This window comes from Netta rufina (assembly GCF_964035555.1).
Source record: "Netta rufina genome assembly, chromosome: 1".
In the NCBI taxonomy this organism is placed as follows: domain Eukaryota; kingdom Metazoa; phylum Chordata; class Aves; order Anseriformes; family Anatidae; genus Netta; species Netta rufina.
In genome coordinates this window covers 164,134,229-164,158,501 of record NC_140123.1, presented here as the reverse complement: position 1 = coordinate 164,158,501, position 24,273 = coordinate 164,134,229, and the positions used below count along the sequence as shown (strand labels likewise).

General features: G+C 54.7%; 5 protein-coding genes across 6 annotated transcripts; 3 read left to right on the top strand and 2 right to left on the bottom strand.

The window, feature by feature from the left end:
* Positions 1-1,345: 1,345 nt before the first annotated feature.
* On the top strand, positions 1,346-8,340 carry WBP2NL (WBP2 N-terminal like). Its single transcript, XM_084304423.1, has 8 exons — positions 1,346-1,836; positions 2,715-2,823; positions 3,350-3,485; positions 3,941-4,033; positions 4,798-5,079; positions 5,322-5,450; positions 5,798-5,874; positions 6,384-8,340. The coding sequence occupies exons 1-8, from the start codon at positions 1,778-1,780 to the stop codon at positions 6,429-6,431; spliced, it is 933 nt and encodes a 310-aa protein (XP_084160549.1). The 5' UTR covers positions 1,346-1,777; the 3' UTR covers positions 6,432-8,340.
* A 643-nt stretch (positions 8,341-8,983) lies between these two features.
* On the bottom strand, positions 8,984-12,986 carry NAGA (alpha-N-acetylgalactosaminidase). Its single transcript, XM_084304409.1, has 8 exons — positions 12,745-12,986; positions 12,360-12,534; positions 12,075-12,252; positions 11,727-11,821; positions 11,376-11,537; positions 10,979-11,176; positions 10,587-10,730; positions 8,984-10,446 (listed from the first exon to the last, which is right to left on the bottom strand). Exons 1-8 carry the CDS (start codon positions 12,918-12,920, stop codon positions 10,264-10,266), a joined length of 1,311 nt encoding a protein of 436 aa, XP_084160535.1. The 5' UTR covers positions 12,921-12,986; the 3' UTR covers positions 8,984-10,263.
* Positions 12,987-13,014: 28 nt separating this feature from the next.
* Positions 13,015-18,934, top strand: PHETA2 (PH domain containing endocytic trafficking adaptor 2). Of its 2 annotated transcripts, none has more exons than XM_084306511.1 (2): positions 13,015-13,102; positions 13,502-18,934. In XM_084306511.1, exon 2 carries the CDS (start codon positions 13,994-13,996, stop codon positions 14,768-14,770), a length of 777 nt encoding a protein of 258 aa, XP_084162637.1. In that variant the 5' UTR covers positions 13,015-13,102; positions 13,502-13,993; the 3' UTR covers positions 14,771-18,934. The 2 variants fall into 2 exon arrangements, with proteins under 2 accessions (XP_084162637.1, XP_084162638.1); XM_084306512.1 differs by having other exon boundaries at positions 13,062-13,102; positions 13,447-18,934.
* A 129-nt stretch (positions 18,935-19,063) lies between these two features.
* On the top strand, positions 19,064-20,538 carry SMDT1 (single-pass membrane protein with aspartate rich tail 1). Its single transcript, XM_084290335.1, has 3 exons — positions 19,064-19,237; positions 19,321-19,460; positions 20,251-20,538. Exons 1-2 carry the CDS (start codon positions 19,103-19,105, stop codon positions 19,456-19,458), a joined length of 273 nt encoding a protein of 90 aa, XP_084146461.1. The 5' UTR covers positions 19,064-19,102; the 3' UTR covers positions 19,459-19,460; positions 20,251-20,538.
* A 1,163-nt stretch (positions 20,539-21,701) lies between these two features.
* Positions 21,702-23,425, bottom strand: NDUFA6 (NADH:ubiquinone oxidoreductase subunit A6). The gene is made up of 3 exons (XM_084287658.1): positions 23,280-23,425; positions 23,046-23,161; positions 21,702-22,325 (listed from the first exon to the last, which is right to left on the bottom strand). The coding sequence occupies exons 1-3, from the start codon at positions 23,398-23,400 to the stop codon at positions 22,194-22,196; spliced, it is 369 nt and encodes a 122-aa protein (XP_084143784.1). The 5' UTR covers positions 23,401-23,425; the 3' UTR covers positions 21,702-22,193.
* Between the last annotated feature and the right edge of the window lie 848 nt (positions 23,426-24,273).

Here is a 24,273-nt window from a genome sequence, read left to right as displayed (position 1 = left end):
CCAGGGCTGCCTGGGCAGAAGGGAGGAGCAGGGGACATCTGAGTGTGGCAGCCTGCCTGTCACCTGGCCGCTGTCACACAGCTGGCAGGGGCTGTCCCCTCCAGAAGAACAGCTGGTGGCGTTGGCAATGCACGTGCAGAAGGTCTTGGTGTGGGGTGGCAGAGCTGTGGGTCGGGATGGGGGAATGGAGAGGCTGGTGCGGGGGGAAGGGGTCCCTGTCAGGGGACAGCAGGGGTGACTCAGGCAAAGCCTGAGGTTTGCGGGTGGAGCTGTTTGGGGCTAGGACTGGGATGAGGGTCCACCAAGCCTCAGCAGAACCACCTAAGAGCTTGTGTCCACCTTGTGGCTTTCTCTGGTGCTCTTCCATCTCGCTCCCACCCATGCATACAGATCAGCCATTCTCAGCACCGCCAGGACATGCAGGCCCTCCCAGCCCTTCTCACTCCCCTCACCACCCATGTTCATGGCTCCCAGTGCTCCATACAACCTCACACCCACCACCCCATCCACACCAGCCCTCCGAGGCCCTGCTGGGATCGAAGCCTCCTCAGGGCTGCCCACCACCACCACATGGGCCTTGCAGAAGCCCCCCGGTCACGCTGCCAGCCGTCCTGCCAGCCCCATCGCCCAGCGTGGCGCAGGAGCCTCCTCCCAGCTCGTCCCACCAGGAGGCCGCTCCGCGAGGCCACCAGGAACATCTCCTCAGCCTCGCCAGCCTCCATGCGACGCGTTAAACCCAGTGCAACGGGAGAGCCCCCGCCCAGACACCCCGCCACGCTCCATGGGGTGGAGGTGCTCGTTCACACAGGCCCTCAGTGGCCGTGCCACTGCCTCATGGGGACCGTGCCACCACTGGGCTGTGTCACCCTGCCTGTGGCAGGCACTGCCGGTGCTATGCGCCACCGGTATGGCCACCTCGGTGACGCTGGGCCCATCCGGGGCCGTGGCATGGAGCTGGCACCGCTGGTACGAGTTTCCCTCGCTCGTACTTTGAGCTGCAGGGACAAGGTGGTGTGGCTCGCCCCATGTGTTTGGGATTTTTGGGGTGTGCTTGTGACCAGGGGGGGTTTAAGCTCTGCTCTGTAATTCTGCGGTGGGCTGTTTATAAAGGATGCATAAACGGGTGACCCCAACCCTACAAATGAATGCTCCTGGCGTGTGATGGTGCTGTGCTGGGGGGGCAAGAAGGGGCAGGGGCCCCGTTATGCCCAGGAGGTGTCCTTGGGGATGGGGGTCGTCCATAAAAAAGGGGAAAAATGAAAAAAAAAGGAAAAAGAAAAAAAGAAGGAAAAATAATAATAAAAAAGAGATAAAGAATAAAAAAGAGGAAAAAAAAAAAGAAAAAAGAAAAAAGAAAGAGGAAAAAAAGGAAAAAGGAAAAAAAGGAAAAAGGAAAAAAAAAGGAAAAAATAAAAAAAGAGGAAAAAAATAAAAAATGAAAAAAGAAATAAAGGGAAAAAAGAAAAAAGGAAAAAATAAAAAAGGAAAAAAAAAGAAAAAAGGAAAAAAGAAAAAATAGAAATAAAAAAAAGAGAAAATTAAAAAAAATAAAAAATAAAAAAGAAGAAAAAAGGAAAAAATAAAAAAGAAGAAAAAAGGAAAAAAAATATAATTAAAAAAAAAAAAAGAAGAAAAAAGGAAAAAAATAAAAGAAAAAGGAAAAAGGAAAAAATAAAAGGAAGCCAAAGCCCCGGCCCCGCCCCGCCCCCCGTCCCGCTGTGACGTCCCGCGCGGCGGGCGGGGCCGTGACGTCACGGGGCGGAGGCGGCGGGGCAAGATGGCGCTGAACAGGAACCACTCCAAGGAGGGCGGCGTCGTCGTGCCCGGCGGGGAGAGGTGCGGGGACGGCGGGCACCGGGGGGACCGGCGGCACCGGGGGGAGGTCCCGGGGCTCGGGGGCGCGGCCGGGCGGGGCCCTGCTGCTCTGCGCCGCGGGCAGGCGCCGGGTGAGCGTCCCAGCGGGCGCCCTTCGTCGGGGCCTGCGCCCCTCGCTAGAGCCGGGCCCGGTGTCGGGCCCCCCCCCCGGTGCCCGGGTTTTCCGGGTGCGCCCCCGCTGCCGCGGCTGCTCGGCCCCGATGGCCGCGCCTCGTGAAACCGCGGGGCTCCTGGGTGTCGCCCCGTGCCCTGGCCCTGCTAATTGCAGCGTCCTGCCCTGCTCGGGTGCCTGGGGCAGGCCCATGGCGCAGTCACTTCAGATCCGGCCTCTTCTGGCTTGTGTTGAGTCATGTTTGTTGCTTTTTTTCTTCTTTATGCTCCCGAACCAAAAAATACTTCCAATATTCCTGCTGTCAAACACACTGCAAGCTTGTCACACCCAAGGCTGTTCCGTTTCTTCTGGAACTTTTCTTAGCAGGTGGCAGGTTGAGGGTCCATGCCTTGATTTCAAGCCCATGGTTTCAGGCAGCTCACCCCTTTCTGTGCCCTGATCCCTGGGCTCAGGCTCGTGCCAAGCAGAGGGAGCAGCTCCTTCAGCCTGATGGTTTTGGATGCGGTTTCTCTTCCCATCTTTTAAAGTTCCTCTTTGTGGAGGAGGACAGGGGTTGTCAGAGGCCAGAGAAGGAATTCTTCTGCTCTGGGTAAATCATCCCTGTGTGTCCAAAGGAAAACCGGAGGGCCTGCTTTAGGATCTAGTATTTTGGGATAACACTCAGGGACTGCGTGATAGGAGCTGCCAGTGAGGCTGTCTCTCCAACTGGTCCGATTTCCTCCTGCAGTGTGCTCAAGCAGTGCAAAGATGTGGAGCTCTCTTTCAGTGACGTGACGGGCAAGCCTGAAGCCTTCAAAGGCACCAAGAAGGGGATGCTGTATCTCACCCCTTACAGGGTAAGTCTGATTTGAACAGGGCTCCCCTGTTCTCCAGGGAGCTTGTAGACAAGAAACATAGCTGGTAACAGAAGTGATTTTTGTTATGAGGGGAACCACTGGGGGTGCTAGGCAGGAGGAAGGCTAGTGGAAACAGGACAGTGCTTGCCTGTGTCACAGTCCTGGATGTGTCCAAAGGAACGTACACACCTGGAAATCATTATGTGGAGAATATGTTACATACATCAGGAGGCATTACTCGCTTTGAAAACTGTCGTAGCTGATCCTTAAAACATGGAAAAATAGAACTGTAAATGCCTGTGTATGTCTTAAGCAGTATGCTATTTTGGAACATGCATTCTTCAGGTGAGTTAGTCATGCTGTCAGATCTGTTTGGGGTTCCATCTCACGAAGGCTGTGAAACAACACAACACATACTGATAATAGGGGTTAAATTATCCTCTTTTTGGATGCTACCACAACCAGAACTCCACAACCACATTGTATCTGATTAACTAACTCAGAAGTGTTCCTTCCTGTCTTGCAGATGATCTTTGTGTCAAAGGGCAAGGATCCTATGCTGTCCTTCATGATGCCATTTTATTTGGTGAAGGAGTGCTCTATTGAGCAGCCTGTTTTCTCTGCCAATTACATCAAAGGACAGATCCACGCTGAGCCAGGAGGTACGTGCCTGTGCTCTGCAGACTGAAATCTTCCTGAGTGTCACAAGTCTTTTTCTCTTCTGCTGACCACTGAATAGTGCTCACATGCACAGGGACAGGTGGACAGTGTAGCTACGGCAGCGTAGTTTGCTTGTCCAGGCTAAGGTAACCCAGGTCTGCTGAACTTTCTGTGTTACTGCCTGCCCCCAAAGCTGGTAACTGACTTTTGCAGGATGGCTTTTATTTAATCCTGTAGCTTTCGTCTTGCTCTGCATATCATGTTTATTTGGTTTCTGCTTGTGCTTGTTTTCCCGTCCTTGACCTGGAAGTCTGGGCAAGAGACCAAGTTGCCAGCCACTGATGTTGATAGAATTAGCAGCCACTTTTTTGCTAATTGTTTTCGCTAAACTGTTCTGCTGTCTTGACGGGTACTGAGGAGGTTAATAGTCTCTTACGATTCCAATTCTCTCTCCTAGGTGGCTGGGAAGGACAGGGAACATTTAAATTGACTTTCAACAGCGGAGGAGCCATTGAATTTGGACAGCTGATGTTCAAAGCTGCCTCTAGTGGTAAGGGATCTTCAGGCTGCAGTTCCCCCACAGCTGGCTGAGCTGGTTAAAGAACGGTGCTCTTTGAAGTTTGTGGGTTGGGGGGCACCCTATACATCTTCCATAACAATATATTTTTTGTTTTCCAGGAGACCTTTTGTTTTTCCTTCCAATCCTTTTTCTTTATTTCATCTTAATGCTTTTCTAAGTGATATTCTGGAATCTGTGCTTCTGGGGTGGCATATGTTTTTCTATGGCACTTAGGGGAAAAAAAATTGAAATACGTAGTGGAGAAAGATTGATCCATGTACCTAGTGTCAACTCAGTTCTCTAATCACGGAGTGAAATGGGGCAAATTTACATCTCCACGTTTGGAGAAGGGTAAAATACATTTTTAAATAATAATATTGATTTCTATTTAAAGCTTTTAAAAGGAAAATGTACATTCTGTTCTGATATGAAATATATATTAAAAAAAACAACACACTTTACTGACCCTGATTTAGAACAGCCCTTTCTTCCAGCTGTGAGAGCTCTGTGCGTGAGCTGTTGGCTGATAGCTGGTGTTTTTGCAGCTGGTTTCCTTTAGCTCCCTGTGAGCTTGCAGTGAGGAGACCGCATCTAAATGCTTTCCAAACCCAGTACTGCGCCAGGACCGTGCACTCAGCATCCATAAAACGTAGATGACAGGAAATGGGGCTGCATGAACAGGACCTTTTCCTCTTTATTCTATGCATTCAGTTATAACAAAAGGACATCTGGCTCACTAAATGTCTGCCCCGTAGCTTCCAGTGGAGTTCCTCTCCAGACCCCTGGCTATGGATACACGCCTGTGCCCGGCGGGTATGCACCTGCCCCGCCTGCTCCAGGGGGCTACGCTCCTGCTCCGGGTGGCTACGCGCCTGCTCCAGGGGGCTACGCGCCTGCACCAGGGGGTTACACACCTGCACCAGGGGGCTACGCTCCTCCTCCAGCCCCAAATGGCCCGTACCCTTATGCACCACCTCCGGCGAATGCCTACGGACCTGCGCCGCAGCCCATGGGGTATCCGTACGCCCAGACTCCAGGTACGGAAGCCGCGTGATGAGGAGCGGTGGGGCGCTCTGCTGCTAGCTGTAGGGAAGTGTTGCTGCAGCGGTGAGGGTTGCTGTAGCTTTGTCTCCGTCGAGGATTCTTGTCCTTATAAAAATCTGTCGTGTGTTCTGGATCACAGCCGTGTGTCTCTGCTTGCTGCTGGGCCTGGGAGCTTGCTCTCTGCCTCTACCCTTGCCCCAGTCTACAGCACCCATCTGGTGTCCTCTCTTTGCAGGTATTTACCCACCACTCCCCAACATGAACCCCCCGTACGTGGCACCTCCTCCCCCCTACTCCGGGCCATCTCCTGCAGGACCCTCAGCCCCACCTCCTCCCGCAGCCTGGGCGGCCCCGGGGATGCCAGGTAAATAGGGCGGGGGTGCAGCAGGGTGCTCGAGGAGGCACTGGGGGCATGGCTGGTGTGGGGAAGCTGTTGCTGCAGGAGCTCGAAGTCATCTCGGTCTGTTATTTGAGATAACGGGGGCTGGCAAGGCACTCAGTTCCGCACTGTGCAGCTCGTGGTCAGCACCAGCCAGTTTGCAGCCTTCCTGAATTGCTCTGAATTCAGTCAGCTTGCTGTGGTTGCTGCTGGCTCTTGGGGTGTTTGTTGACCCCTCAGATGAGCTGCAGCTGGGCGAGAGGGCTGGGGGGGCTGCATAAGGCAGGTGAGATGGGCATGCCCTAAGCTTGCTCCTTTTCTTTCCTTTCTAGGTAACAGTAAGGCCATGGAAGCTGCTTCCAGTGCGTACTACAACCCTGCCAACCCACACAGTGTCTACATGCCCATGGTAAGCGCTGTGCCTGTGTGTGCCCGCTCCCTCTTCCATCACCAATACAGCCAGGAGTTTGCTTTCCTAGTAAAGCCTGGAGTGCCTTCGTTTTGAAAATGCACAGAAAGCGTGCACCCTCCTGGGAGGAGGCGTGGATGATAGCGCCAGTCCTTGATCAAGAAAGAAAGAGGAGGGCTTTAAGATTAATCCAGCCGAATCTCAGTATTCATCTCACTCTTAAACGTACAGAAGACTTGCACGTGCCCAGAGAATACAGAGCGCCCTGCTTCTGTACTGGGTGAGAGTGAGGGGAGAGAAAGATGAGCGGGTCACTTAAGGATGCGAGTATTTGGGTTTTATTGCATGCTTTTCCCTGGGCTGTCACGGTGCAGGCAGTGGCAGCTGGTAGGTGGGCTGTAGCCTGCGTGTGGTGGGTGACAGCCGGCCTGCCTGTGCCCTCGGCTGCATAAATATGAGCTCTTCATAAAGCAAAGCAGGGGTGTTGACTCTGCTGTACCTCCTTCCAGGATCAGCCACCTCCTTACGCGCCTCCTGAGGACAAGAAGAACAACTAACACGGGGAACTGCAGCCGGCCTCCCACGCTCTCTCTCCCTGCAGACAACTTGGCTGTTCCTACCCATCGGTTAGCGCGTCTCTAGGTCTCTTTGTGTAAATACAGTGTAAGTAGTGCTGGGCAGCTGGGCGCCTGCCCTCCTAAACATTAAGTCGGTGGCAATACAAGGCAGAACGACAGCACTTTCCTGCTTCTTTGCTTTATCTCACGGGGTTGAAGCACTAACCTTTTGCTCTGCCTTTGGCATGAGGAGAGAGATGGACTTTTAAAACCAGTAGACCACATCACTGAGAGTAAAATACGAAGGCTCTGGCATTTTGGAGTAAAACTACATGGAATGCCAAACTTTTAACTTCTTCTGAAGCACCACCAAAGAAGAAAAGTGTAGAAAGCCATGAAGTTTCTCACATAGACTCTTGGGTAGCCCAGAAAGGTGTTAACTTTCCTTATACCGTGGCACAGCTCAGCGTGAGATGGGACTCTGGAAATCCTGTGTCATGCTGGGAGCACTTTTTGTGTCCTGGACTAACAGTCACGGGGTGATCCTGAGACCATCCCGATCCTGAAACACGTCCTGAGAGACACTGAAGCATTTGGTGTAAGAGGATGGGCCCCAGCGTGGTGAGGCCAAACCCATCAGCTCAGCACCAGCTCTGGGATGGAACATCCTAATGCACTGCTGATAGCAAGAGGAGTTTCTGGGCACAGACACAGCTGCTTTGGAAGCAGCAGATCCTCTGCTAGCTTTTCACCATCTCCTTTCCCGTTTAACCTAAATCCTTGCAAAATAGGGCGGTAAGTGGAGGTGAGGCGCTGCACTCACTGCTGTCTGTGGAGAGCCAGCACTGCCTGATGTCACCTCCTCAGGTGTGAGACACTTCTTTGTACTGACTGATCGCTGAAGACACAGTGTGTTTGCTGGCAGGTCTGTGATATGCAGCAAAGCCAGGCTGCACGTAGTCAGTTTTCAGATGCTGATGGCAGAGGAGCTGTGAGAAGTGTAACTGGAAACACAGTGACTCCATAAAATCAGCCTGCCTTTTAGACGTTGAAGAGAAAAGCAAACAAAGGTGTGCCGCAGAGCAGCAGGCCGAGATCGGCAGGCGTGCAAATCCTTCTGCAGTCTTCCTTCTGTTCGCTCTCCCAGAAGCAGGTCCCATATCTCCGCAGCGATCCTGTGTCACAGAGCTTTCTTCACGCCTCATGGAGCCGAGCTGAGCAGGAGGCTGCTTGCCTCGGAGCCAAATCTGTTACGTTAGGAAGACAACCTGGCACTGGCCTTGTCAGGAGACAGGTCCTGCAGCCCTGGCTCCCTCTGCTGAGCAAGCCTGTGCCACCCAGCTGGGGAGAAGCGAGCGGCCTTTGTCTCTTCCTCGGGCTGTTACAGCCAAGACAGGCGTGCCCGCGTCCACGCAGCATCAAGGGCAGTGCTGCAGGACTGGAACCTGGTTGCTCAGGGGTGCGGTGCCCGCTCCGCTGGGAACTGCAGCCTCTGGTGTGGTGTTACTGACGCCCGGCTCTCACAGGGGATGTGGCTGCTCTGTCACAACCTTTCCTCCTTCCGTAGGGCACAGTGCCATTAAACCTGCTCCGACGGGAACCTCTCTAGTCTGGTGGAGACCCTCGTGATCTTTACGTATGGGGTGACTGTACTTCTTTCCTGCAGCCTTCCTACCTTCACAGTGAAGGGGAAGGGGCGTTTTCCCTCTTTACCTGGGTGCCAGGGCTCTCCTGTGAGTCAGGCTTGTGTGACTTCTCTGTTCCTAAAGCAGCCCTGCATGGGGGGAAGTAAATTTCCTTATCTAACTACACCTTTAGAGATGTTCTAACGACTCTGTATTTAAAAGAAAACAAAAAAAAGTTTGTAACTTTTGAATTGCACTTTAATACAGAAGTGTTGATACCTTGAGCTGCCTGCTCGGTGGTGTGTGTGTGTTGTGTCGACCTTGTGTGCCTGCCTGTTGCACAGAGGCCTGGAACAAAACCACAGCTGCTGTTCTCACGTGGGCCATGGGCTGGTCCTGCTGCGTGGCAAAGGTGGGGCTGGAATCACGTAATGGAGAGAAGGGGGGACAGAAGCTCATCCTCTCTCCCTGCGGCATTGCTCTTGGCCAGATCTCCAGAACTGGCACGTAATTGTGGGCAGGCACAACACTGCCCTTAGCAGGGCCGGTGTCACCACCCGACTGCTCACTGATGTGGTATTTGTGGCTCTCCTGTGCATGTTCGCTGCCTGAGGAAAGGCTTATCTTTAAGAGAATCTCCTACCCAGCTGGTTGGTTTGTGGGCTTTTTTTTTTTCCTAGTAAAGGAAAAATAAATACATGGTAAAGGAAAAGGGCACCTGGTTGTGGACTGTAACATCCGGGTTTCCTGTGCCAAGAAAATCTGGTGCCTTGCTGAGCGTGGTGCAACTACTGGCAAAGCCAGTTTCCCTCTGCACCAGCCCCGTCCCACAGGAAGCCACTTCCTTCTTGCTGCAGTTCTTCCTGTTCGGAGGAACCGACCCTAAACGCCTCCACTAACCAAGGGGCTGAATAAATGCGAAACCAGTCTGCGACCTGCTTCCCTTTTATTTCAGCAAAATTGTCAAAAATCACAAAAACAAAGCCGGCTCCTGTACAGACATGAAAATAGACTTCTTTCTTTTCAGTACTGCAAAGCATCGTGTCCAGTACCTTGCTGCTGCACCACAAGACTGTGAGAGGCTAGAATCAGCCCTGTGGCCCTGCAAGGAGAGGGCTCCCCACCCTTCTGTGTTTCTGAATAGAAAGAGGAAGCTCCTTTTCTGGCCAGATCGAGACGGGGTAGCTCCCTGCTCTGAGGCTTAATCTTGCATCAGTCTCCCAGGGCTGCCTGCACCCCGACGGGGTGAGCTTGGGGAGTGCTGCACCCATCCCCGGGGCTGTCGGGGTGGCCACAGCTCACCTGATCTGTAGGATGTGTGGGGCAGGCAGGGTTGGGGCTGCAGCATTCGTCCCACCACTCCCGCTGAGCCCCTTCTGGTTTATTTGTGCGGGCTCCTCCTCATAGTGGAGCGGTGCGTGAAGCTGCCCTGGGCAGGAGGAGGAGCCTTTCCCTGAGAAATGCAGGAGTGTTCAGCCTGGCAGAGGAACATCCTACAGGAAGGAGATGCAGCAGCACCTGTGACCAGCTCCCAAAGTCAGGAGCCCACCGAAGATGAGCATCAGCCCTTCCCAGCCAGCACCCACAGCACGCCGCAGCTCTGCAGTGCCTGGTTGCACCACAGCACGGCAGCTGGGGCTGTGCGTGGCCAACTTGGGGTTGTGCTCTGCTGTCACCTGACCCCAAAGCGGCTTCAGTGCAGCGCTGACGCATATGTTTGGGTTTTGTTTGGGGTTCTTAGCACGCACGGCAGGCTGTGGCAGTGCTATCTCCGGGATCCTGGTAGCAGAAGCAAAGCCAGCACAGCAGGGAGCTGCCCCGTCCTCTCTGCAGGGCCGTCCTGGCCCCAGGAGCTCTCACAAAGGGTTCCTGAGAAGGGTGCAGCCCTGCTGAGCCCCTGTACTCTAAGCCAAGCTGATTATAGCAAAGGAAAGAAGGTGGCTATGTCTGGTCCCTGAGGCCACAGGGGATCCTCCTCTTCCCCAGGAGGATCTCCGAGTGCTTTGCAATCACAGAGGAATCACGCTCTGCATGCCCTCAGGAGGGAGTCACGAGAACTGCTTTGCATGGGTTGAGCAGAAATCATCAGGTGACACCGGAGGAGCGCCCAGCACACGGCCCGGCCACTTGCACCAGCAGAAGGCACTTGTGCAGCAAAGGGACAGGCCCCAGGGGCACTGGCCCACGTCCCCACCAGCCGAGCCCCCTCAGAGGAGGAGCGGCCGGGAACCCCCGCAGGGGGCTTGCTGCTGGACAAGGCGCCAGGGCTGCTCCCGCAGCGCCGTGGGGTAGAGGTACCACATCACCACCCCCGAGGGGTTGACGACCACCGTGAAGTTGTCTCCAGCCTTCAGGCCGCTGGTCACCTTCCCGCTGTACACGTCCTGCACCTGGGAGAGACAGGGGGGTGCTGCCGGGGTGCCACGGACCTTCACCGCGGTGTCCCGATTTCCGTGCCCAAACCACAGCAGTCAAAAGGGGGGGAAGCTGGAAGGAGGGGGTGCAGGCGCGGTGTGAAGGCAGGGCTCACCTCATACACAGCCTTCTCCGGGAAGCCGAGCTTGGCCAGGCTGGTGGTGTAGCGGTAGGGCATGTCCGTCCTGCGGCTGAAGAAGACGAGGGCGCTGGCGGCCTGGGAGAGCGGGCGCAGGAACACCTCGATGCGGGATTTCTCCTAGGGGTGGGGATGAGTGGGTGAGGCAGAGCTGCAAGAGCCAGCCCTGGCCCTCCCTTTGTGGGGAGGGAGCAGGGGAAAAGAGCCTTGCCTTACCCCTCCCTGCTCTTGGGGGATAAGAACGTTTTTGGCTTGCAGTGAACTCAAGGAAAAAAATTCATGGTTCTCTGCCCCCCTCGTTACTGCCTCCCAGCCGGTGCTGCTCGCTTGCTCTCTGCTCTCCCAGACACGTACGCCTTCCCCCTAACCTTGACGATCCTGCGCCCCTGGATTCCCAGGGGGTCCTGGTTGATGCGGATCATCAGGCGGTTCTGCAGGATCTCCTTGGCGCCCGGGGCGATGGTGCGGAGGTCGTTGGACATGAGGAGCGGGGCTGCCATGATGGTCCACAAGGCCATTTGGGAGCGCGACTGCTCGTAGCTGAGGCCGAAGTTCCCGATGATGAGCTGGAGGGGAGGGAGAAAAGGGTTAGGAGCTCGAGTTAGCACCTCGTGATGCTGCAGCCCACTCGGTGGGAGCAAGCACGGGAAACCTCATGTGTGCTGCCGCTTCCCCTGAGCCAGGACACCCTTTGCTTTATCTACCCCTCAGGCTGTGCCAGGGAAGGCCAAAAACACTCGAGGGGTGACGGGTTCATTGCAATACCATGTCCGGGTCGTTCCAGTGGCCGGGGCCGGCTGCTGGCTGCAGCACGTCCTGGTTTGCGAAGAACCAGTCCACGATGGAAAGCACGCTATCCCACGAGTCCTGGATGTCACCGTAGTTGCGCCACAGGTTGCAAATCGTGGCCAGGAGGGTGTAGTTCACCTGGAAAAGAGTGTGGGAGTCAAAAGGGAGAATAAATAAATAATGCTTTAAAGTCTCACTAGACATTACAAGTGCTGTGGGTGCAGGATTGTCAAGGTTAGGGGGAAGCAGTAGGGTGCAGAACATGGGCACGCAGTCAGAGCTCCCCCATGGCCCAGGGGAGCCAACAACACGCAGGACAACCCTCACCTTGGGCGGGAGCCCCCCCTGATATGCCGGCCAGCTGCAGGAGTAGACGATGGGGCGGCCTGTGGCGTTCAAGGCCCTCGTCATTTCTGGGTAGCCTTCGGGAGAGAAGCAGCAGACTGGTGAAGGAGATGGACAGCAGCAACCTGCACGGCTTCCCGTGTTGCACTGGCTCTAGGGCTCCCCCAAAACCTCCTCTTTGCCCAAGAGGAGCTTTTACCCCGTGGCTGCGGTGCACACAGCCAGAAGAAGAGCTGTGAGGGAGAAACCGAAGCCGGCCAACTGTCCATCAGACGGACGGCCACCCCGACTGAAGCAGGGACAAACACTGGCCGAAGAGGCAGCTTTTACCCTTCGCCTGCTCCTCGCCTGATGAGTAGCACCCGTCCAGCTTCAGCATGTCCACACCCCACTCCGCGAAGGTCTGCGCGTCCTGCTCCACGTGGTCCAGCGTGGTGCCCGGGTAGCCCCCGCAGGTGAGGGTACCCAGGTCTCCGTAGATGCCCAGCTTCAAGCCTTGGGCGTGGACCTGCGAGGAGAGGAGGGCTGTGAGGAGGGGACGAGGGGTCCCAAGGTGCCTCCTAGGGACCGAGCTCCTCCGCCCAGCCTCCACGGTGGGACAGGGGGGTCACTCACGTAGTCGGCCAGGGCCTTAATGCCCCGGGGGAACCTCTCGGGGTCGGGCACCAGCCGCCCTTCGGCGTCCCGCTGCTTGGCAGACCAGCAGTCGTCGATGTTGACGTACTCGTAGCCCAGCTCCCGCCAGCCGTCCTCTGCCAGCCGGTCTGCCATCTCCAAGAAGAGCCTCTCGCTGCGGGCGGGCGGCGCGCTGAGCCCCTGCCAGTGCCCCGAGGGGACGGGCTGGGGCTCGGGGGTCACCGCGCTGCGCCCCCCAAGGCTATGGGGGCCCCTTTGCAACCTCATCCCCGACCTGAGGGACCCGATACCCGATGGCCTTCACTTTGGGGACCCCCCCAACCACACCAGCTGCCCCATGGCCACCGTCCCGGTGCTGGCTTACCTGATGCAGTGCCGGGGGTCGTCCCTGCAGTCCACGTTGCAGCGGAACCTCTCCCAGGCCAGCCAGCCCATGGGGGGGGTGCGGGCCAGCCCGTTGTCCAGCCCGCGGCCGGGCAGCACCAGCAGCCCCCCCAGCACCCCCCCCAGCAGCAGGAGCCGGGGCCCCGCCGCCCCCATCCCCGCCTGGGTGCCCCCGGAGCAGGGCAGCGCCGCGGGGGCCTCTCCGCCGCCCGGCCCCGCTCTATGGGGCCGCCCCCATCACCTGACCGCCCGCGCCCGCCTCCCGCACGGCTCGGCCCGGCTCGGCCCCCCCGGCCCCCCCGGCACACAGCCGCCCAGCCGGGCTGCCGGGGCCCGAGGTGAGCGGAGCGGGGCCGGGCAGGGCTGCAGGGCCCGGGGGGGCAGGCGGGGGGACAGCGCTGCCCCAGGGGAGGGAGCCCTGGGGGGGGCTGGGGGCTGTGGTCCCGCAGAAACAGCATGAAGCGCGGCTGGGAAAGCCCTGCCTTAACTCTTGATTTTATTGTTTTTTCGACTAAAAGCCGAGCGAACCCGCGGGAGCTGGAAGCAAAACCCAGAGGCGTTGCCGTGGGTTGAGCCGTGCCCGTGTCCCCGCGCAGCGTGCCCTGGGTCCCCCACCCCTGCCTTCCACAGCCGCCCGCCCGCCGCTCACTGCTTTTTATTTGTGCTTTGTTTTATTTATTAGAGCCTCGCTGTTTCAGCTCCCAGCTGTTTGTGACTCTCTCCTTTCCCCCGACCAGGGATGGGGCTCGGCGCGGTGGAGCCTCGGAGGCGCTCGCCGGGGAAGCGATCGGCCGGAGGAGGAGGACGAGGAGCTGCGGTCTGACCCACACGGCCAGCATGGCTTAACCCGACGGAGCCGGGGGCAGCCTGGGCCATGGCGACATTGCTGGAAGGCCAGGGGGGACGCCTGGTCCTCGCCGTAGACATGGGCGCTCAGACGGAGGTCCCGGAGATCTTGGGTCTGAAATCGCCCTCTTTATCCTGTCCTGCAACAGAGGAGAGAGCAGCACAAGCGCCTCACATGCACAGAGGCAAATTTCTTCAGTTGGCTCCATAAAAATCCTGCAAAGTAGGTCAGTGGCGGAGTAAGAAACAAAGCAGCGGCGCTGACATCTCTGGAGGAGGCAGGTGGGGCTGTAGTGACTGTCCCCACAGTCACCGGTCCCACCACACCGCGTTGAGCCAGCTTCTTCCCCCTCTGCTCCCCGGTTCGGGGTGGCCACGGGGCCATGAAGCTGAACGAGCGGAGCGTGGCCCACTACGCCACCTGCGACTCGCCCACCGACCACGCCGGCTTCCTGCGCAAGCGGGTGGAGCGTCACCACCACCATGGCCACCACGGCGCCTCCTACCAGCGCCGCTGGTTCGTCCTCAAGGGCAACCTCCTCTTCTACTTCGAGGAGCGGGAGAGCCGCGAGCCCGTGGGGCTGGTGGTGCTGGAGGGCTGCACCGTGGAGCTCTGCGAGGCCGCCGAGGAGTTCGCCTTCGCCATCCGCTTCGACGACGCCGGCGCCAAGGCCTACGTGCTGGTGGCCGACGGGCAGGCTGCCATGGAGGCCTGGGTGAAGGCGCTGTCGCGGGCCAGCTTCGACTACATGCGGCTGGTGGTGCGCGAGCTGGAGAAGCAGCTGGAGGAGGCCTGCACGAGCTTGGCCGCTTGCCGCAAGTCTCCGCGGAGGTCCTCGGGCAGGAAGCGGCACCTCTCCAACCCCGCCTTGCTGCCCGTCCAGGAGAAGCCCGCCGTCCTGGAGAACGGGTACTCCACCTGGGGCAGCGGCCCTGAGCGCGACGGGGGGCACTCCAAGCCCCCGCCTCTGCCTCCGCGCCGGCGCTCGGCCGCCGGCAGCCCCGCGGGGTCCCCGGCAGCCGGCCTCTCGCCTGCCTTGCAGGAGAGCCCAGTGTCGCCGGAGACGGCCTGCTTCGCCAAGCTGCACCACTGGTACGGGCAGGAGATCGCGGTGCTGAGACGCGAGTGGCAGGAGAGGCAGAAGAGGGGACACCCGTGACCCGGGGACGCGGAGTGCAGTGTGCCTGCCGGTTTCTGGCAGAGCAGCGCAAGGGATGTTGCCTGTCCCTTTCCCTCGCTGGCAACTGATGTGCGGCACGTGGCTGCCTGCGTGCTGCCTGGCCACCCGGGAGGGACGTGTGTCTTCCCCAGGCCTTGCCTGGCGTTTCCAGCAGCGAGCCTCATCCTCTTTCCACCGAAACAGCCGGGCTCAGTGCCTTCCATCCTGGTGCAGCAGATGCAGCGTTTTGTTTGCCGCCTCTCCTTCGCCAGTTGCTTTGGTTTTGTTTCTCAGCGTGGAGATTTGCACAGGTCAACATTTATTATTGTCTGTGGTATTGAAGCCCACTGAAGCCCATCTGCCTTTGCTTTTTGGCTGCAGATAAGACTAGACTCTTACCAAATGCCTCTGATGGGCCGCTTTGTGCCTCTAGGGCCACACGCAGGCCTTACGAGGACGCGTCTGAGATGCCGTGGCTTCGGCTGGCCCAGGAGCCATGGCTCACCTCGACGGGTGCTCGCTTTGGCCTGGCAGAGTGGCTGGCACGGGCTGCCACCCCTGGGGCTTCTGGCTGTGTGGCAGCGTCAGGCCCGGGCAGGTGGGACCCCATGGTGGGACCGTGGGTGGTTCCGGAGCCTCCTCTGACCCTGAGGAGCAGCTTCCCCAGCAGGGTGGGGTGTACCAAGCCAGAGCAGAGCTGTATTCACAAACATCATTGGTGGTTTTTTAAGTTTTCTCCTGTCCCAGCACCTCCTCCCTGCTATGTCCCTCAGGGTGTCCTCTGGTGTGTGTTTCACAAGCTTGTATCTGCTTCTTGGGGCACCCAGTCTCCTCATCGAGGCTTACGGGGACAGCAGAAGGAAACATCGAGCTTGATCTGAAGCAATAGCAAGGATCAGGAGCTCATCGAGTCCGAGCTGGACTCTGACTACCTAGTGGTAGTCAAGCCTATTCGTTTCTCTGGCTCAAGCCTTCCCTGTTACAAAACAGGAATGCTACAGGCTGTTTGTCTTCCCAAGGGTGAATTTATCAGGCTCTGCACCGACTGTAGAAAGTGCCATATAGGGCTCTGGCTGCTTGCTCGTCAGATGCTGGAGACAGAGTCCAGAGCTACGCTCATGCAAGGCCCTTCTTGATGTTGTGGCTCTGCCAGGTGCTCTGGGGAGCTGGGCAGAGCCATGTAGCTGGGGAAGAAGGACATCAGCAGGCTCTGGAGGAGTGGGGTCAAGGACAGGGGCTGGCTGCAGAAGGCCCAGAGGTGCAGGAGTGAGTGACCAGTCACTCCCTGGCCCTGGGTGTCAGCAGTGTTTGGACATGGCCTTGCTAGCGTAAAAGCCATATCCTACCAAAGCCAGACCCTGACCTGCTGGGGCTTCCCTCCAGTTTTGTGTCAGCTTCATGGGGCTGATCGCAGGAGCACATCCCATGTCATTATCCACTAGGTCAGAAACCTTAACCAAAAGGCAGACAGTACAAGTACATGGTGCTGAGTCTAGTAGTCCAAGGACTAGGACACCCCGGAGAGGGTGTTTATAAATCTCCTCACTTGTCCTCTTGGCAAGGGCTGTTTTTCAAAGGAGAAGAATATATGAGACTATCTCGCCTTTCCCGTGATCTCTGAAAGCATTAAACCTATTTTCATTACCCTGTTCCACAGGAGTCTTGCTAGGAAAACAGCACACTAGTCTGTTACAACTGGTAGGTACCCATTCACCTTTCTGGAGCTGAATGCGCTCAGCCTGTTACTTTGCAGTAGCCAGTAGAGATTGTCAGAGGCAGAAATCAAATGGCTTGCATTAACTTTTAGTGCCTTTGAAAATGTGTCTTTGGTAGTTTTTGGTGACAAGCTTCCTGCCTAGTTATGGCTTGACAGGACATTAGCGTAAATCAGATCTTAGATCTGGCTTTGGACAGTGGGAGTGTGACCTTCACATACGAATGGTGCAATCCAACCCCCTCTAGTTCACGTCTGTATTTCTTCATAGTAGTTTCTTCAAGGTTGGTAGGAATTTGTTGTTGTTGTTTTACTTTTTAAGTGAAAACAGTAAGGAGAAAGGAGGAACAGAAGGGCCAGACGTAGGTCCGTGTCCATCAGGAATGCTTGTGACTCCTGAATCGCATGTGTGTGGCAGCAGCATCAGAGCTTGGCGTTACCTGGTGCCTCCTCATTCCGAGTGGGGGTATTTTGGGGCCAGGATCAGGTTTGGTGAGTGCTCTCTCTTTCACCACCCCCCTTCCTATCTCCCTCCCAATACAGAGAAAATATTCCTGATGTTTTGGACTTACATAAGGAAGTTTGACGGTAAAGATTTAACTTCCACAATAAATCAAAATGTAGTGGGAGTTCCTACATGAGACCCAAGCATCAGGAATGACTTAAAAGAGAAAATAAATTAACAAAGCCTGTCCTGTCAGAACTGGACCTGAAACAGTATTATTCATTTAAGAGCAGTTTCACTTTTAAGAAGATTAGTTTGTTTAAATAAGCCAGGATTGCACTGGTAACGCTCCTAAAGAGCTTATATTTAATGCTTTAATCAGTCCCATTCAAATCACACAATTTCCACGCCACCTGGCTTTCCATTAGTACATACTCCAACTAAATCCTAAATCCTGCAAATGAGGAACTGAAAGAACTGAGGAACTGACAGAAAGGAGAGCACCCCTTTCTGTCCAACTGCATTTTAGGTAATTTTATGGGGTTTTCTACAGCATTGAGAAGAAAATGGCAGAATGTTGCATAATATTTGTGCTTGGCCCAGCAGTCTATGCATGGGCATTGGTTAGGACTTCAAAGTGCTGCGTGACTTTGGATGCACATGGTCAGGGCTTCCTCTCAGTCCCCGTCATGCCCATTACATAGCAGGGCCTGCCCTTTCATGACTAAAAAAGAGCCATAATCGGAGCCATCCTCAGATTTCTATGCGCCTGCAGATTTTTCAGCTGCCCACCGCCACTCGCTTCATTAGGCAGGGAACACCTAGGTGCTCTGAGACATCAAACCAGCTCATCTGCGGATCAGCTGTGCTGCCTGTGCCTTCAAAGCAGCCCCCGGGCAGAAGGTCGGGATTTCTGCTTCCTGAGATTGCACACTTACCTGGCTAATGGACCGTTCCTCTCTGTGTCTGCAGGCAGAGATCATTACAGGAAAAGGAGCAGAGTTTTCGCTGCTCGCTAGCACATTGTCCCCTGCAGCAAAATGAGACTGATTGCCACACGTTTTTCTCCAGTCTTTCAGGTCTGGGCTGCTTCGCTTCCCACCTTCTCTTTCCTTATTATTTTTTAAAAATAGAAAGTGTCTGAGCAGCACAAAACAGGAGCCTTAGCAAAGGGGGACTGGATGTTTTGAAGCTAAATGGCTACTTTTCTTTAAGTACCGAAGGCAACATTTAAGATTTTTCCTTGGAATAATAATGCAAAAGTGAGGAGAGAAAAATGCATGTATCTGAATGCTTGAACTTAAAATAGTTTAAAGACTGAAAAAAGGGAGGGAGATTGTGACAGCTTTTGTAAGCTTTGCCAAGAAGGGAACCCAAACCTGTTAAAACAGCTGGTGAAATCCTTATACTTTTCTGCGGATGGGATTCCACATTCAGGCCCATAACACATTGTTTTATTTGTGCACATTTATCTTTTTATGAAACGCCTGTTGTGATGTTTTCCACTTGATCTGGAGCCACCTCCTAGCGATGAGTAACCCGAAGCGTCTACCACTGGCTGCTGCTTGCCATTTGGGACATTTGTGACTAAGCGCGGACAAATGCTTTGCATTACAAGTTACCGCATTCATAGTTTCGGGCTTGGTCACCCCGGGATCAGCCCTCACTGCCTTCATGGAGGAACTCGAGAAAGGAACCCAGCGAAACGCGCCGGGATCCGCGCAAAGCTCCAGTTCCAGTGGCACCTTTGCACCCAGCGTCCTGCAGGACCCGCACAATACCGACACTACAAGCAGCTTGCGGAAACACTCCTGTCTCCTGCAGCGCTCACACCGCCAGTATTTAGCGTGTTCTTTTTTCAGAGCCGAGTTTGCATGCGCCCCTTTTATTTTATTTTATTTTATTTTTATTTTTGACGTGCGGAACGTGTGTGTATGACGCATTTCAACCCTGTAACCACTTCTGTTTTACGCCGGCCAGCCCAATAAACCACTTCGCGTTTGTACACCGCCTCAGCTCAGCCGCCTCAGCACCAACCCCTGCCGGGGCCGCGCCTCAGCGGGGCCGCCATGGGCCGGGCCCCGGGGCGGGGGGCGGGGGGCGGGGAGCGGGGCCGGGCGCAGCCTCGCGAGAGCCGCGGGCCCGGGGGGAGCGGAGCGGGGCGGGAGCGGCGATGGCGGCGGCGGGCGGGCGGCTGCTGGCGGCGGCCGCGTCGCGCTCGGTGCGGGCGGGCTGGGCCGGGCCGCTGGTGCCCTGCCGCCGGGCCACCGTCACCCGCAGCGGCGCCATCCTGCCCAAGCCCGTCAAGGTGAGGCAGTGGGGCTGGGCTGGGGGAGGCGCGGGGGGCGGCGGGGCCGGTAACGGCGGCGCCTGTGTCGGTTGTGCCCGCAGACCCCGTTCGGCCTCCTGCGGGTGTTCAGCGTGGTGATCCCCTTCCTCTACGTGGGCACGCAGATCAGCAAGAACTTCGCGGCGCTGCTGGAGGAGCACGACATCTTCGTGCCCGAGGACGACGACGACGACGATTAAAGGTGAGGGCGGCACCGGCAGCCACACGGCCCGCGATCCCTGCCTGGGAAATGGGTGCTCCTGGGACGGTTCCGAAGGATTTGGCCGTGGGTAAAGCAGAGATACCAGCAGCTGTATTGCCTCCGGCTCCAAACATCGCCTTGCTTCCATACTGGAGTGGGACAGATTGGTTTCTGAGCGAGAAATCCCCGCAGCAAACCGTCTGTGGAGATCGACTGATCGTGCTTTAGATCTTGACGTTTCATATCTTGGCATTTGAATCAGAAGTAAAGCAGTCAGTGAGGGATGATATGGTCTATGCTGCAGGCCTGAAAGGGGGACATAGCTGCTGAAGTGTTGTTAATGGTCACCTGTTCGATAGTCTGCTAACCCATGACTTTTAAATGAGAATCACAGATTGTATGAAATTCTGGTAGAGAAGTGAAAAAACTTGAGAATTCCTGAGCACAGTAGATCAAACTGTTGTGTGGGTGCTGATCGCTGGAGTAGCCTGACCATTCAGACAAAAAAAGAGTGGAATAAGTCACCTTTATCTGCAGCATGCCACACTTTCTTGTTTGGTATTATTCCATTTGTAAAGATTTTAGTTTGTGTGCATCTTAGAGAATTCTTCAGCATTGTTTTAATGTATGCACTGTGCTAAAATCAAAGAGTTAAAAGGTTGCAAAAAACCGCAGTGGCCTGTTAGAAAGCCAGTTTTCGTAGACCCCCACCTCGCGTGGTTTGGGGTTGTACGGCCCGGAGCTTGGTGCAGTGCATCTGAAAAGTAACGTGGTTTTATTCTATCTGCAGAACCATAGTGGAAGAACGGAAGGGAGGAAGCCAGTGTGAGAGAAATGCTTCCAACATTTGTCACCTGCATTTTGTCCTTCCTCAAGGGGACGGGGGTACTGCATCCCCTTTGCCAGTCAATGTCCTGCACGTGCCCGTGTAAGAGAAATCTGTAAATCAGGAATGAAGGAGGCACTTGATGGGTTCTGCATCCTTGCACACACACAGTCACCTCATAAAGGACTGCTTGGGATTCCTGTTATTTGCAATATAGGAAATAATTAAAGAACAAGAGATTGAGATGCTTGACTTTGTTTCCGTGTTTTGTTTTGTTTTTTTGTAGATTATTGCCTATGACCTAGTACTTCTGTCTTAACCTTTCTACCTTCCTAAGTCTGTTCCAGTGGCAAGGTTCTTTTCATATATTTTTTTTTCCTTTTAGGAGTCTTTTCTGTAATTCAGTCCTAATCAATGGAACAATATAGGATCCTAGAGGAAGCAGGAGCCCCACAACACAGCCCCAATAAAAGAATGGAGTTCATATTGACAGTGGCACTGCAGTTCAGATAACGCTGACTTGCAACCTAGCACTGTGCAGGTATGCCTGATAGAGACTGGCACATTAATTTCACCTCACTGAGGATTAAGTGCAGTATTACCGGTGCACAGTAAACGTTAAGTAGGTTTAGTAACATACAAAGTTGAGATCATGAGTAGCAAACTAAGGTGATGGTTTTCATAGCATTTAACATGTGGACAGTGAAACTCTGAGTGCTTTGGCTCCAAGTACTTGTAATGCTTAGGTAGTTCTTTACTTTTGTGTGAGTCCTGATACATTTATTTTTTTAACTATGTGTTAAACTTCAGTGTTCCCCCTCTTTCCTTATAAGTATTTGCTTTTGCAATTAAATAATCACATCATAGATTTACAAGGTCTTCTCTGCTGCTGGTATCTTCAGTCTCATCAGACCAGTTGCATGCCAGCTTGACCTTGAAAGGTCAAAGTCAAATGATTATTTCATTAAAGCCAGACATGTTTCTGGGACAATGCTTTCTCATGGTTTCTGGCCACTAGATCTGGCCTCCTCTCTTAACTGTCCACTTCTCCCTTAACAGCTCTCATGTGGGGATGAAGGCGCCAGAGTTTAGGCAAGGATAGAAGTCAGAGCACCACAAGGATGCAGTGCTGATCACACATGGGAAAGCTCCTGCATGGATTTAGCTGCTGAAAATGCATTCTGACTGGCAAAAGAACAAATTTTCCTTCCTCTTCTCAGTGGCAAACTAGTAATTCCTGACTCAATTATTGAGGTGATGGTAGGACACTACCTCCTGCTAGGCATCACATGCTCTCATGGAGCTTCCCTGTTCCAGACAGCAGTACAAAAAAAAAAAAACATTTTTCCAGGTAATTTAATTTTACAGCAGGGAAATGGACTCTACTGATCTCTTCATTGTACAAAGGGCTTTATTGGCCTATTGGATTGTAAGCCATTCTCTGCTAGAAGTAAACAGAGAATAGTGTCAAAGTGAAAAACAAGGTCAACACAGTCACGGCATGAAATTGTGAACACTGCAGGAATACACGTGGGCCTCAAGCACAAAACCTCTGCGACTACAACAGCTTTTCCGAAGGCCCACTCTTGCCTGCTCTTTTTTCCAAGGAGCTCCCACCCACGTGCAGGGTGCAGGCTGAGCAGACAGCTCCACAACCCAGGTGTGCTGTGATTTTTCAGCAGACACTCAGGAAAAATGATGAGACAAACTCTACCCACTGAAAATACACGTTGGCAAAAACTAGGTAATCACAGCTCCGCATAGAGATCATTAATGACTTGTGCACACGCTGGGTTCAGATTTAGTCGTTAGGCATGCAGGCTGCTATACAGTCTGTCTGTACAGATTGTTTCTGTCATATAGAACTTTATTTGTAGTACAGGACAGGAAGACAGAGTCAGGCTGTCTCATGGATCGTGGCCTGCATAGAATTTGGACATAAAGTCTTTAGGCCGTGGGGTTTCCGTCTCATGGAAATACCTCATGATGTGAGTCTTCTGCTTCCATACGTGAATGGTTTCTTGAAGATCCATTTTTCCCTGTGCATAGACAAGAGATATATAATAATGAGAACGGTTATAAGAATATTATAATAATGAGGCTGCCTGGAAGTTTCACCCACTGGACTATTACCTTGGACTGTGTTTGCAGATTTTTTCCTTTATTTAAGGATAACCTAGCTGTCTTGAAATGCAAGAAATACAACAGGCGAGCATGGCAGCTCTTGGCTGGAAGGTTTCTAATGCTTTAAAACTGCAAAGGTCAGTTATCCTTGCTCCGGCCTCCTCTGAATCCTTACCCTACTCTTGGCACGCTGAGGAGTCCTTCAGACAGACAGGTCTCAGGGCTAGGACACAGCTAGATACGCTACGAGATCAGGGTGTACTGCTACCTATGCAAACCCAAAGCCAGCCTCCCACAAAGTATGGCCACTCTTAACGTTTGTTTTAGAATCAGTTAAGGAAAATACATCCCAATCTAAGGAAGTACTGTAGGGACCAGAAAGGTCATTTTTAGCGATAAGCTAACACCAGCATCTTTGTCCTTTTCTTTGATTGCTGCTGCTTTCTCAAAGGAAACCTGCGTGTGTTTGAGCCACCGTTTTGTTTACCATACACTTCCCCTTTTAAAATCTGCACATTGTCGTGATACCGAGTGCCAGAAACGCATGTTCTAGCACCACTGACCCCCGAACACAACAACACTGCTGCCCTGCCTTAAAAACGGGGCGCTTCACCCCTCGCCCCCCCGGGCCGCACCTTGATCACCAGCATGTCGATCACCCGCGGGTCCGTGACGTGGGCGTTCTTCACGAAGAGCTCCCGCAGCTTGTCCCGCGCCTGCCTGACGGTGATGTCCAGCTGGTAGAGGTGCACTGCGGGGACACCACGGATCACGGCCCCGCTCCCCCCTCACGCAGCCCTCCCGCCCGCCCGCCCGCCGCGACCTTGACGCGGGGCCGCCTCCCGCGGCTCCCCCCGGCGCCCCCTCACCCGTGTTGGGCACCTCGCGGTACCAGGCCCGGTACAGCTCCCGCACGCGCCGCTTCGCCTCGCCCAGGTCGCGGCTGAAGATGGGCTTCACGGCCGCGGCCCCGCGCCCCGCCACCGCCATCTTGTCCCCGCCGCCGGCACGGCGCCCAGCGCCGCGGAGCGCCCCCGCCTCCCCATTGGCCGGCCGCGACGCCGTTCCGCTCTCTGATTGGCCGCGAGGCGCGGGGGGGCGGGACGGCGGGGCGGGCCGCGCGGAATGGCGGCCGGGGCGGGGCTCGGGGGCGGCCCCTGAGGGAGGGCGGCTGAGGGCGGGCGCGGGGGCGGGCCGCGGGGGCTCCTCGGGGCGGTTTTGTGCCCTTTTGGGGTCTTTAAATGGAAAACACTGAGGGGCGGGTCCCGCTGGAATTAACACCTCAACGGTGGTGTCGATGAGTGTTCGTGCAAGTCAGCAGCCTGCACAGAAATTACCGTCAGAAAAATAAATGCGCGCACACACACACACGGTCTCCGAGTTGTGTTTTTTTTTAGTTGTGGTTATGCGCAGTTATGGTAGTTACTACCAGTCTGAACATCAAACCTTTATTTTTGTTTGCATAATTATTTTGTTAAGGATGAGTCTGAACATCGAGCCTTAATCGTTTTGCAAACCTCACGAAACAGCTGGTCAGAAATAATGCAGGAATAAAAGGAGAGCTAGCCCTGAAATGTACAGCTCACCCCCAGGCAATGTAACTCCATGGCTCCGTGCCAAGCCTGCCCGAGAGCTGTTTTTATGTAACGCTGAAGAAAAGCTGTTTCGAGGAGCTATTCGGATAGGAGATGGGAAACCTAAGCACCGCGGTTCCTCTTGAAATAGATTGGTGGGAATTTCTGCATTTCAGAAATTACCTGCTTCTGTGGCTGAGACTCGCACTGATTATTTATGTACTACTTGGTATTTCCTCCTGTCTAAGGCATAGCGCAACATAAGGGTTGTCAGGCGTTTCTCTGGATT